This window comes from Henckelia pumila, chromosome 2 (assembly GCF_033568475.1).
Source record: "Henckelia pumila isolate YLH828 chromosome 2, ASM3356847v2, whole genome shotgun sequence".
In the NCBI taxonomy this organism is placed as follows: domain Eukaryota; kingdom Viridiplantae; phylum Streptophyta; class Magnoliopsida; order Lamiales; family Gesneriaceae; genus Henckelia; species Henckelia pumila.
In genome coordinates, this window is record NC_133121.1 from 107,653,366 (window position 1) to 107,666,046 (window position 12,681).

The 12,681-nt window shown below is 35.6% G+C and overlaps 2 protein-coding genes across 4 annotated transcripts; both read left to right on the plus strand.

The window, feature by feature from the left end:
* Positions 1-817: 817 nt before the first annotated feature.
* On the plus strand, positions 818-4,385 carry LOC140880342 (PWWP domain-containing protein 5-like). Of its 2 annotated transcripts, none has more exons than XM_073284697.1 (2): positions 818-1,066; positions 1,256-4,385. In XM_073284697.1, the coding sequence occupies exon 2, from the start codon at positions 1,265-1,267 to the stop codon at positions 4,064-4,066; it is 2,802 nt and encodes a 933-aa protein (XP_073140798.1). In that variant the 5' UTR covers positions 818-1,066; positions 1,256-1,264; the 3' UTR covers positions 4,067-4,385. The 2 variants fall into 2 exon arrangements, with proteins under 2 accessions (XP_073140798.1, XP_073140799.1); XM_073284698.1 differs by having other exon boundaries at positions 1,281-4,385.
* A 1,951-nt stretch (positions 4,386-6,336) lies between these two features.
* Positions 6,337-11,719, plus strand: LOC140883408 (uncharacterized). 2 transcript variants are annotated; one of them, XM_073289855.1, is made up of 9 exons: positions 6,337-6,568; positions 6,889-7,062; positions 7,159-7,428; positions 8,268-8,302; positions 8,389-8,526; positions 8,970-9,114; positions 9,225-9,886; positions 10,135-10,982; positions 11,377-11,719. In XM_073289855.1, exons 1-8 carry the CDS (start codon positions 6,478-6,480, stop codon positions 10,942-10,944), a joined length of 2,325 nt encoding a protein of 774 aa, XP_073145956.1. In that variant the 5' UTR covers positions 6,337-6,477; the 3' UTR covers positions 10,945-10,982; positions 11,377-11,719. The 2 variants fall into 2 exon arrangements, with proteins under 2 accessions (XP_073145956.1, XP_073145955.1); XM_073289854.1 differs by having other exon boundaries at positions 10,135-10,952.
* Positions 11,720-12,681: the final 962 nt, after the last annotated feature.

A 12,681-nucleotide genomic window follows, 5' to 3' on the forward strand; every position in this document is an offset into this window, starting at 1 on the left:
TTTAAAAATAAATAAAATATGAATAATATTATTTATAAAGGATAATATATTAATTTAAATTTAATAATTTTATTGATGTAAGATAAATAATTAATGATTTGATTGATGTAAAATAAATAATTAATAGATGGATAAATAATATGAAAAACGCGAGATTGGATAAAATAAATTATACATAAATTAAAAAAATAGGCTACCAAACGGTACCAATAGATTTTTTATATTATTGTATTTTTAAATATTATTAACATAAATCAATTTTATATGTTTTTTTTTATTTTGTAGTGATTAAAATTAAAAATTACATATTTGAACCGGGGCTTCGAGTTGGCAAGTCCCGAGTTTGACAAAACACGACCGTTGTCACTCGTCGTCTCTAAATATGAGTACTGCATGACGCCAATAACGTATCTTCGTTATCGTTCAAATATTACCAGGGTTATAAAATCCAGAAAAACATATATACGATGAAGGTCATGTTAAATTATAATACTTTCCAATTTTCATACCCCGATTCAAGTAATTTTCGACGGAACAATAAAATATTCAAATATCGGAAAATAAGGTCGATGTCGAAAACAAATATTTTTCGATAACCGAACCGAATGCATTATCCAAATGCACTCACTATGCGTAACAATTTTCGATGGCAATTAAAATTTATGCTTGTGATAGAGGATCATCCATGGAAAGAAATCAAAAAAGACCAGCCAAAATCAACTTTATAATTGCCTAAAAAAAAAATCAACTTTATAATTGAAAAATCTACTCTTGAGATTGATATTCACGAGAAGGGGAACAAATCATTAATGAAAAAGATACCGCTCACACCTAATCACCAGAACGGCGTCGTTCGACCGGCGGGCTACTGTCAGCATTCGACAAGACAGTGACACGTGCTCACCCCAGACCTCCTATAAAAGCGCCGTTGCTTCCTTTCTCTTCCTCCACTCTAATTTCCTTCTCCATTTTCTGCACTCAAACGTGGGGAAGAAAGGCGAAACCAATAGAAATCCTCAATTGGATTAGCTTTTGTTATCGTAGCGGCAGCGTCAATTCTCAGGAGGTGATCCGCTATGCATTCTTTTTTGTTTTTGTTTTTTTTTTGTAATCTTGCGTTTGCATTTGCCGTAAATGTTCAAGCATGTATGTGTGCGTTTTTTGTGCTTATGGCAATAAATCTGTGGTTTTCGATGTATTTATGTTTGTGGGCATTTCGTTTCGTGGTTGATTTTTGTGTATGGTATGCTTCTAGGTTCATTAAATGTCTACGATATCAGGTGGAATGGGCGTAAATGCTGGGTCTTCGAAGGAAGGTATCAAAGGGGTGAATGGTTGTAAGGTCGAAGATCCAGAAAGCAAAACCCTAGTACAAAGCTCTGGTTACCCGGGTCAGGTTGGTGGCGATGTTTTGGCTGATGGAAATAAAATTTTAGAGGAGTCCAAAGTTTTTGTTGGGGAAGAGCGACTGGTGAATGCAAAAAGTGAAATTGAATCAGGAGAAGGTGGAAGTGGTATGGGTTTTAGAATGACTGACAGGCTTGATAAAACGAAAAATAGAGTTGTGGAAATGATGGCACGTGATGATGGATGGGGATCATGGGGGGTTCTGAATTTGGTTGGGAAAGTGTTGGGCGGTAAATTATGCATGGATGATGAAATGGGAGACGTGGAGAAATGTGGAATTGGGAATGATATAAACGGTGTTGTTTCCGATGAGGTGGAAGATGTGAAGAAACTTGGAATGGGGAGTGATATAAATAGCACCGTGGGCGTATCTAATGGCGTGGAAGATGCGAAGAATTTTGGTACCAACCATGATGGAAATAGCGTTGTGGATTTGAACACGTGGCAGGATGTGTTCGGCGAGTCTGTCTTTGAAGATGGAAGGTTCGTTGAAGAGACCGTTATCAACACAGATTTAGATTGCTCACTTGATGGAGCTGGTCTCAGCAATGTGAAGAAATTTGGAACCGGGAATTATAGCATTGTGGCCGATGAGATGGAAGATGTGAAGAATTTTGGTACCAACCATGATGGAAACAGCGAAGTGGATTGGAACGCATGGCAGAATCTGGTCGGTGAACCACTCTTTGAAGATGGAAGGGCCATTAATGAAACCGCTATCAGCACAGATTTAGATAGTAAATTAGGTTGTTCACGTGAGGGAGCTGGTCTCAGCGAAAAGCTACACTCGGTCTTAATTGAACAGGTGCCAGATGGTGTGTTGGAGAGCAAGGGGTTAAATAATGTTAATAGTGCTGACGTGTTGTTGCAGAGAGGACGTGGAGAAAAGTTTTCGACCGAAAGGGAAGGAGTGTATAACGCGTCAGATCTTGTATGGGGAAAGGTCAGAAGCCATCCATGGTGGCCAGGGCAAATTTTTCCACCTTCAGCGGCATCAGATAAGGCAATGACACATTTTAAGAAAGATAAGGCAATGAAACATTTGAGGAAAGATACTTATTTAATTGCGTATTTTGGGGATCAGACATTTGCGTGGAATGAAGTGTCAAAAATCAAGCCTTTTCGGATGCATTTCTCAGAGATGGAGAAACAGAGTGATACAGAAAGATTTTGCCGTGGTGTTGCTTGTGCTTTGGATGAGGTTGCTAGGCGAGTTGAGCTCGGGCTGTCATGTCAGTGTTTGCCCAAGGAGGTGCATAATAAGATACAGTCCCAAATTATTCAAAATGCTGGTGTCAAAGAAGAATCAAGCGTTAGATATGGTGGAGACTTTTTATCAACGGCAGCATCGTTTCTACCTGGAGATTTTTTGCAGTTTTTTAAGTCTTTGGCTGAAGCACCAAGGTCAAAAACAGATAGGTTGCAATTTGAGATAGCGAAAGCTCAATTTTTGGCCTTCAGTAGGTGGAAAGGTTGCAACCAGCTTTTGATTTTTCAAGAACATGGTGGATTGCTAGAAAGTAATGCTCAATTTACTGTGGAGGAGGTGGGGAGGAATTCTCAGGATTTGGTGAATGGATACCTTTCTAATTCAATTGATGCCATTAAAGGTCCATCTCAAAAGAGGAAATCGACTTCTCAAGATGTCTCTTCTCGAAAACGTAAGAACTTATCAAATGATGAATCCTCAAAGATAAAGAAAAAGTGCATACCTGTCTTGAAAGCACCTGCGAACTTGAGTTTACAAGATGATGAGAAGAATGCCGTGAGTGGCATGAAGGCTGTTTCTGCTGGTAAAAAACGTGGACTGGTCAATTCCATTTCTAATGCTAAAAAAAGACAAAAAAACATGTCGTCACTTGGGCCTAGCGATACATGTTCTAGTCGGGCCATATGCGGTGGTGGTGAGTCAGAAGTACTCTTTAGTGCTAGAAAATCTACGATAGAGGAAATGATTCCCGGTGAGTTCAACCCTGATGAGGTTCTTTTAAAGCTGAACTCTGCTGCAATAAATCCCAGGCAAGGGTATTTCATCTTAACTCCAATAATTGGCTTGCTTAGACAATTCCGAAATTCAGCATGCCTGGAAAAGTCTGGAGAAGAAAAATTATTCAGCTTGGAGGCTGCTGATCTTCGTTTTGAAGGTGCAAAAGACTCATACTGGACCGATAGAATGATTCAAGGGTACTCTCAAGAACAGGTGACTCTAGAACCAAAAATGCCTGCTACAAAGGATGCCGCTGGTGCTGAATTTGAGTCCAGTATTGGTGTGACTGCGATCTTGGACAATCAAAAGCAAGGAGGTTCTGCTAGTCTGCATTGTGAAGCAGAAAACTCTGCTCAAGTTGATGAAGGGTCTGATGAATATTTTCAAACCGCTTTACTCCTTAACTTCACAAACTTAGATTCCATTCCACCAGTTGTGAATCTGAACGAGATATTCAGGCGTTATGGACCTTTGGATGAGACACAGACTAAAATATTAAGCAAAAGCAAGCGAGCAAAGGTTGTCTTCTTGAGAAGAGCAGACGCTGAAGCTGCTTTCAGCAGTACAGGGAAATACAGTACTTTCGGGCCTTCACTCCTAAGTTACCGCCTTCACTATGCTGCTAGTAAAGCCCGTGCAACCTCAAAGGGGAAAAGAAACACAATTCCATGAGAAGCTTTGCATTTTGAACTCATGGGCATCAGTTTAGCCATTTTATGTTTTATAGAATCTAATATTCGTCGCAGACGTTGGGCTAGTGTTAGAACAGCGTGCACATATGTTTGATATAGCAGCTGACCTATTGTTTCGGTGGATGAAATATTGAGTTGCTATATCAAACATATGTGCACCTATTGCTTCATTGCACATATGTTTGATATAGCAGCTGTCCTATTGTTTCTTTTTGGTGTTGAATTTAGTTCAATGTTTTATTAGTTGGTGGTTTGAAAAGTTGATTGGGTTGTGGATGAAATATATTATATATATACCTGTTCTTGTACTGAATATTCTGCTTTATGTTTTGCTTGTATTTGTTCAACTTCTCGTTCTCATTATGATTCTTGTTGACCTCTATAGGCATCATATTCTGTGTATTTATTACAAAGATTTCAAATCACTTGTTTGGATGTTATTTTAGATTAGAGTGATTTGTCATTGATGTTTATTTGATGTTGATAACTGGTTTAAAGTTTTTCGAAAAATAAATGATAATAAATTATATGTTAGCATGTGCTGTATGGTTGCATGAATATCGTAGTAGCAGAATTGTGAAGAGAAACGATAGGTTGAAGCAAAATAAATGGTCTAGTAACATCATTAAAAAACTAATGTTCTTGGACATGATTAAAAATATTAATTTAAATTTCAATCTTCGTAAAGTAAATAAATTAATTTATTGAATAATTATCGAATTTTTAAAACTTTATTTATAAATTATTACCATTTTGTTATAAATGCAAGAGGATATTACAACAATTATCTTTGGTATATAAATAAAATTTTAAAATTAACTCAAATTATATATATAAAAAAAATTCAACAAAATTGGTAATTACTATTTACTAGTTATTTTTCTTCTATTAACTCGTTTTAATTTTTATTATATAATATATGATATATATATATATATATAGCAGGCAGCATTGTGAATAGAAACAATGGATTGAAGCAAAATAAATGGTCAGTAACATCATTAAAAAATTAATGTTCTAGGACATGTTTAAAAATATTATTTTAAATTTCAATCTTCGTAATATACAAGTAAATAAAATTATTAAATAAATATCAATTTTTGTTAAAAATTATTTATAGATTATTATCATTTGTTATAAATGCAAGAGGATATAACAAAAAATATCTTCGGCATATATATATAAACAGGCTAGGTTTTTAAAATCAACTCCAATTATTAAAAAAAAAATAAAATGCAATAGATTGGTAACTACTAGTTATGTTACTTTTCATTCCATTAACTCGTTTTAGGTTTTATATGATATATACTAGAAATTAGATGATTACAATTATTAAGTAGTGACACAAAATAGTATCATAAAATGGTAAATAGATATACTTACAATTTACGCGCACCTTCGCTACACACATACATGTCAAAATCGTGACGATGATTTATAGTTTATTTGATACCAAAATTTCACAAACTAAGTTCGCATCAAAGTTTCAAGTTGAAAGTCCAATTATAGGAAAAAAAAATTCAATTAAAAGAACAAAAAAAATTCAAAACAATTATGGTTTTAATAAAAACGTCAAAATTACTGTTTGAACAACAATTGCGACGAAAGTGAAAATAAATTTATTGCATAAAAATTAAACTGCTACTTTTAATCAATTAATTTTAGGGAAAATTATTTTTTTGGTTCTATATATTTGTCACTTTGAGATTTTAGTCCTCTATATTTTTAGATTTCAGTTTTAGTCCGCTATCTTTATTTTTTTGGCAATTTTAGTCTTTTTTCTGATGTGGCGCTGACGTGGCACCAATTCAATGCTGATGTGAAGCCGACGTGTACAGTGCCATGTCAGCATTTTAAAAAAAAATAACCGAAATTGCCAAAAATCAAAACATAAAGGACTAAAAATGAAATATGAAAACATAAAGGACCAAAATCACAAAATGACAAATATACCGGACTAAATTTGTAATTTTTCCTTAATTTTAAAAGTAGACTTCTTTTTTACCTCGGGTAGAGAATCGAGTCTTGATTTTTGAATTTGAAATATTACCTCAAACTTTAAATATTGATGTCTAATAAGCTATATAAGATCGATCAATTTTTTTTAAAAGAATTTTGTGCATGATATAAATTATAATTATTCCACACAAATATTCTAAATTCAAACTCATTTGTAAATTATTTTATTAATTATTAATTAATTATAAAATTATAATTCAGAAAACCGCCTCTTAGGCAGTTCAAAAAATTTCCCCTTTTGCGCTCTCGCTTCATCTCATTGTACACTCTCTCCCATTGTGTTCTCTCCTATCAAACCCTACGAGTTTAATCCCGAGATTCAGGTATTACGATCGCAGTACAAGGATTTACAGTTTCTGATCCATTGCGAAGATGGAGATGGATTTGCCCGAGAAGATTGATTTCGAAGCCATAGACATCAGTCTCATTGATCTTTCGACTCAAAACGATTTTCAATTTTCAGGTACTTTTTTGTGATTTCTGGATTTTTTTTATTGGGATGGTGAAGTAGATGATCGTCCACGTGTGTGTTGGTTGTCCGTTCTGGGTCTGACGTTTGAACCCCGCCGTGTTTGTGAAAGTACGCAGTACTAGGATCCCAGAAATGTGAATAGAATTGGACTATTTAGTTTCTTTTTTCTTCCAAGGGTATGTAGTTTTACTGAATCCAAGTACGAAGCCCTCGTCACTTGGCGATAGTGAAGTGTTTTTTTGTTGAATTCAGTATCCATGACCATTGGCACATATGATTATACGCCTCATTGACTTGTCGTTTTTGTTCAGAAATTTTGGCAGACCACGACTCTCATAATTTTCCAGGAGATGCAAGTGGTGAAGGAAGACCTGAGCAATTTCCCATACTTCATGAAACTATGGAACCCGAAATAACCCCCAGGAAAGGGAAGTATAACTTGCGTAAAAGTTTAGCCTGGGACAGTGCCTTCTTTAATAGTGCAGGTACTATTTGTCTACTGAAGCTCAAGTGAATAATGTTTGTGGAACTGTCCTATCCACTACTTGCAGCTAATAATTAGTCTATTTTGCAATGTTTAGGTGTTCTAGATCCAGAAGAACTATCCACCATGCTCAAAGGACCAGAAAAAAGAGAGAAGCAATTGTTGCCTAGCATTGAAGAAGATATTTCAGGGTCAAATGAGTCAATATCCACTTTTGAAACTGATATTTTGACTGTAGATAGTCTCGAAAATGACTTGTTTGGCGACATTAGAGCTTCCATCCAGAGATCCAATAAAAAGGCATCCAACTCAACAAACTCTAGCACGAAGATAAACACTATGGAGGCAGATAGCACTGCCATTTCATGTGAGTTTACAGTTCTATGATCTTTTGGTTATTTTATATCCTCATGTATTGTAAGGATATTTCTTCGGATCTCTAGGTGCTCGATGGGGATTTTAGATTTTCACGTAATGTTCTGCATCTTAGTGATTGGTTATCTCTAAGTTAATTAATCAGTTGGGAGAAACTAACTTTAGGGTAGTATCTTTTATGCCACTTATTACGAATCTGACATCTCTTTTAGTTTCAGCTAAGTGTTGGAGGTTTGCGCATGAAGTATGTGCAAGATGTTGAATCCTATAGGTAGACACTGTTAGAGAGAGTACAATATTAAAGTCAATATGTTGTCTTGGTGCTATGTCCAGTTTTTATCACGAGCTATTATTTTTAATAATATTGGTACTTAAAGTTTCTTTACTGGTGGACATGCAGGATCTGAGGTTATATAAAATACTTTTTTTATTTTGTTAGAAAGCAAACGTGTATTTGCTAGTTCAGTACATTGGCGTAAGCATCTAGACAAATGCACTAAACTAGGAAATGCACGTTTTGGATGCTTAGACCAAAGTAATGAGGAAAAAACGTGTTGTCTGAAGGGCACATTTACTGCTTTGTGTCCCAACTCAATATTCGTTTTCCAAAACTTTGGGTTGTTGTCATTCCCTGGTTTTTCTCTGAAAGAAACCATTTGCATTCTTTTAGAACTGCAGTTGACCAGTTCTGCTTGATGTTTATAATGTGTGAACCTAGCTTGCTTATTAAATTATTCTTCGACTAATATAATTTCATGCAACCTGACGGTGGTCTTCTTGTTTATATCGCGTATTAAAATATTTTTGAACTGATACAATTATGATAAACAGCTCTGCATAAGGGCAACCTTGCTTCTGAAACTAAGGTGAGCCTGGTATTTCCATCTGAAAAGATATCTGTTGACAATAGCTATTCCGGTTCTTATGATTGGGTACTATGGCAATGCAACAGAATCCTAAACAAACTTTAAAGAAAAACAGTGGTTTGCAAACTATTAGGTTGTCAAAAGGTCAGCCTAAGCAGAATATATCGAAGTTGGGTTCTGTGAAAGCTGTTAAGCAGGATGGTGGTCATTCACAGGTGGCACAGGTATGTTTTGGACTTGAAACTCGATTGCACTGAAACATCTGATCTAATATCATGTCGAAGCAAAGAAATGAACTTTGGGTGTTGCCAGTCCACATCCCATTATCACAAACTAATATGAAGAGAGCCAACAAGTTTATTTAATTTGAAACCTATTTTTGCTTATCCTTATTTTGATATACTATAAAAAAATATTGATTTAACATTTGATTCTCATGTACCAAATAACATGGTGATATTTGCTTCGTCGGTGTGTAATTCGACTTGAGATGCAGTTTATGTTGAAACTTTTGTGTTCTTTTGGATCTATGCCCTTCACACATTTAATTCCCCCCTCTTTTATTGAGAAGGTTGAAATGTTACTTTCATTATTTTATTAATTTCATAGACAACAGAATTTGTTCTCATTGATGACTAGCACCAACAATTTGTTTTAATTGATGAAGTCTACGGCCAAGAATGGTGAATCAAATTTAGTACCTAAGCCACCCAAGGCTATCAGCAGGTCAACCCTAGATTCAACAGCAGCAATAAAGCAGGATGCTTTGGGGAGAATTCATGCCAAATCCGAATGCGGAAGCTCAAAACTTGGTACTGCAAATGAACATTAGTCATTTACTTTTGGTACTTTTGGAACGTGATTAACATAGAATTAAATCAGTTAATGATGTTTACGTTATTAATCATCTTGATCTTGATAGTTTCAGAGAAGGTGGCTCAGCCGCCCAAACCTTCCATCTTTTGTGGTGCTCAAAGGCCTTTGCCAAAGCCTGCATTGCCATCCAAATCTACTTCATTGCGTTCTTCGACTACCAGCAGGGTGCAATCTACGAGATCCCACACTTCAAGTGATAGTTACAGTAGTATGTCCTCCAATGCCACTGCAAAATCTTCACTAGTGGCAGCGAGAAGAAATACAGTCAAGAACAGCAGCTCCTTTTCAGCTTCATGTAGTCCTATTCCCAAGGTTCCATCTAAAGGGGCATTGAGAAACAAACCATCACAAGCTACTCTTTCGGCTTATGTGAAGTCAACTAAGATCTCCTCTAGTGTCTCACCAGCTAGTTCGATTAGTGAATGGTCTTCAGTATCATCTTCTTCTTCCGTAATTAAACAAAGATCTAGTAACTCAAGGACCAGTCTAGAGACGGATTCTTGTAGATCTTTAAGCAGTGACACTACTCTTGTAGATCCAAGGAATCATTCTGCTGATCAACTAGCAGATGAACAAGAAAATCATGAACTTGGTCTGTCTGTTAACAGTTCAACAAAAAAATCCTCAACGCGTGTGAGCACCCTTCAGGCTCCTGTGAGACCATCAGGATTACGAATGCCATCCCCCAAAATTGGGTACTTCGATGGGGTTAGCTTCAGTCTCTCTCTTATTCCTTTTTAATTGTAAATCCTCAACAATGGATGGCTCTGGAGCTTATGAATGAAAATGAAGTAAATTTTTTCATTTAAAACAGGAATTGTTAAATGATATTTGTTGCTGCTATCTTCAGATGCTTTGTGAAAGTGCATCTGATACATATACAAAAAACTAAAATTTATTTCTAAAGTTACTATTTCTTGACAACGCTGGGAGTTCAATTTATCCTTCCTTTGCAGGTGAAATCATCAGTTTGCACCCCTAAGAGAACAGTTCAATCTCCATCTAGCTTGCATACTGTGATTCCCAAGAGTGGGTCAGCTGTCTGCTGTCTAAATCGAGGCTCAAACATCAAGCTGAAAAGTGACGAGATTTCAACAGCTAGAACAGTTAGTGCTGGGCCAAGTATTAAACCTAATTCTCCAAAAACCACGATTCCAACATCCTTCAATCCTTGTGTTGTGAAGGATGAAAAAGATTCTCCCGCATGGTCTCTTACAGGTAAAGATTATAAAACGGGAGAAAGTTGCTCAGAAGCACAGAAACAAGCTGTTGATGCTGGTGCAGGTTCAGGCGCAAATGTCAATGAGAAATTAGCTGGCTTGAATAACGAAACTTGCTTGAATGCGAATATGGACTTTGGGGGTGTCAAAATCCCTCTCGTTGAAGGGATCAATCCTTGTATTGGTTGGAGGGTGGATGAAGGCGTAAGGGTTGAGCAGAATCACCTTGAGAATAATACAGATCAAACTTGCAATACCGGTGACAAGGAAAATCATCATGCTGATCCAGGGGAGATGTTAAAAGGGCATGTTGTAGATGTAAATCCCTATATACCCAGCTCCATGGCTGAAATTTTAAAGGAAATATCGGATTGTGCTAAACTCTCACCTAAAACTGCCACCGAGTCCGCAGTCCCCAGATCCCCATTTGCTCCGAGGAATGATGTCTGTGACAATGAAGAATTACTTGACATATCTAAGGAATCTGCCAGCATGGTTGCAGATAAAACAGCTTATCTATTGCCTCTGGTCGAAAACAACAACTAATAATAGAGGTCAGCTGTATTCTTCTTTCGGGGTACTCGGTGCGTATTGATGATTCTTGCAAAAAACATTACATGAAATTTACTGTTTGATGTTACTTCACAATATCAACTTTTATGCGCTCACATCTTGTGGATTGCCATAGATGGGCATGACATCATGCTTTGTTATGCTTATGTAAACAAATTATCCTTGTCTGGAAAATCATGTTCAAAGTGTCGTCTACATGCATGAAACACCATTTATCGAAAGATCTCAACGGTTCTCCAATCCCCTAAAGAATACAAGAAACAGAATGAGTTAAATCTTATTAACAACATAAATTGCATTTGAAAGTTGCTCCATTTTTTTTCTCTGTTTTTGTCAATATGTTGGATTGTGGTGCTTGAAACAAGCTGTCTGTTGAAGAATTGGCTTGCTTTTTTTCTCGTGAAGGTATGGCTGCTGGAAGAATGATATCAAGTGCAGAGCGTGGTTAGCAGTCGAAAAATGTCTCTAATTCACCAAACTGATGCTTTGTGCTGTCATGACATTCTCGTTTATTCGATAGGTACGAGGATGGGTTAGCTTTTGGAGATTTTTTTTCCTGTCATTTCATTGGCATGTATATCAAATCTCGGCAGGAGAATTATATTCGCCAAAAGTTAAAATTGTCAACTCTGCTCATCTCCCGGTACCAGTCACAGCTAGGTTGTGTTTTTTATTTTATCGAATCCCAAGAATCAGCAAAGTTACTATGTTTTTTTCTTGTAATAGAGAGGTATGTATTAGAATCGTACGAGGGTTTCTGATCGCTGGATTTGATTATTTAGTTGATCTCTTCTTTCTTTTTTCTTGATTCAATTCACTCATTGTAGGTTAAATGCTTGTCGAAAATTTTACATTAAGTTGTACAAAAGTCATAATCTGTCAAAGATCCGATGGAATTTCAATGCCAAAATCCGAGAATGCAGAAGATTGGTTTTTTGGAAATATTTTTTGTTTAAAAAATGCAGGCTCTTGTTTGTGCGTCCTTTTGGGAAAATAAATAAAGAATGAGGTACGTTTAAATATGTACTTGTAAAATATTTTTATAAAAATGTTTTTTAAAATTTTTTTATTTTTATAAAATGTTTTAAAAGTTGTTTTAAGAATAAATGTGTTTGGACAATTATTTTATAAAAATATTTTAACATTTCAAAAATAATATTGTTAATCTTTGCTATCAATAGTTTTATTTTAAAAACATTTGAAAGTAACTCTCAAATGTTTTTTAAAACCTATTATTGAATAACACTTAAAAAAAATTAAAACATTTTTTAAGAATGTTATCATAACAGATATTTTAAGTTTTTTTTAATTAAAAAATATTAAAAACGCTTTTAAAATACATATTCAAATAAAACCTGAAAGTGTAAAAACAACAATAACATTTTTATTCGAAACAATTCATAGACAACGATGGATAGATTGATTGAAACATATGGCTGGCTGGTCTAATATCCAACTGAAGTCCGCTCGACTCCAGGCCCAATATATACGTGTCATATAATGGATTTCGGCCTTTGATTAAATTATAGACTAATATCATGGGCTTGGGCCAGGCTACTTGTTTAAATCATGGACGAATGCAATCTATTTTGTCGGGCTTATAGCTCATCCGACATGGAAGTCTTAAATTTGAGTATCTTACAGTTACACGTTGGGAGACTCGATTATTATTTGTTGTTAACGTGGTAAATTTTACTAATTTCATCATCA

Bases quoted from the DNA above. Each gene is read 5' to 3' on its own strand.
- LOC140880342 (XM_073284697.1), top strand. From the start codon at position 1,265: ATGTCTACGATATCAGGTGGAATGGGCGTAAATGCTGGGTCTTCGAAG.
- LOC140883408 (XM_073289855.1), top strand. From the start codon at position 6,478: ATGGAGATGGATTTGCCCGAGAAGATTGATTTCGAAGCCATAGACATC. The intron at 8,527-8,969 runs GTATGTTTTGGA...TAATTGATGAAG, and splicing joins GTCATTCACAGGTGGCACAG to TCTACGGCCAAGAATGGTGA. The intron at 9,887-10,134 runs GTTAGCTTCAGT...CTTCCTTTGCAG, and splicing joins AAATTGGGTACTTCGATGGG to GTGAAATCATCAGTTTGCAC.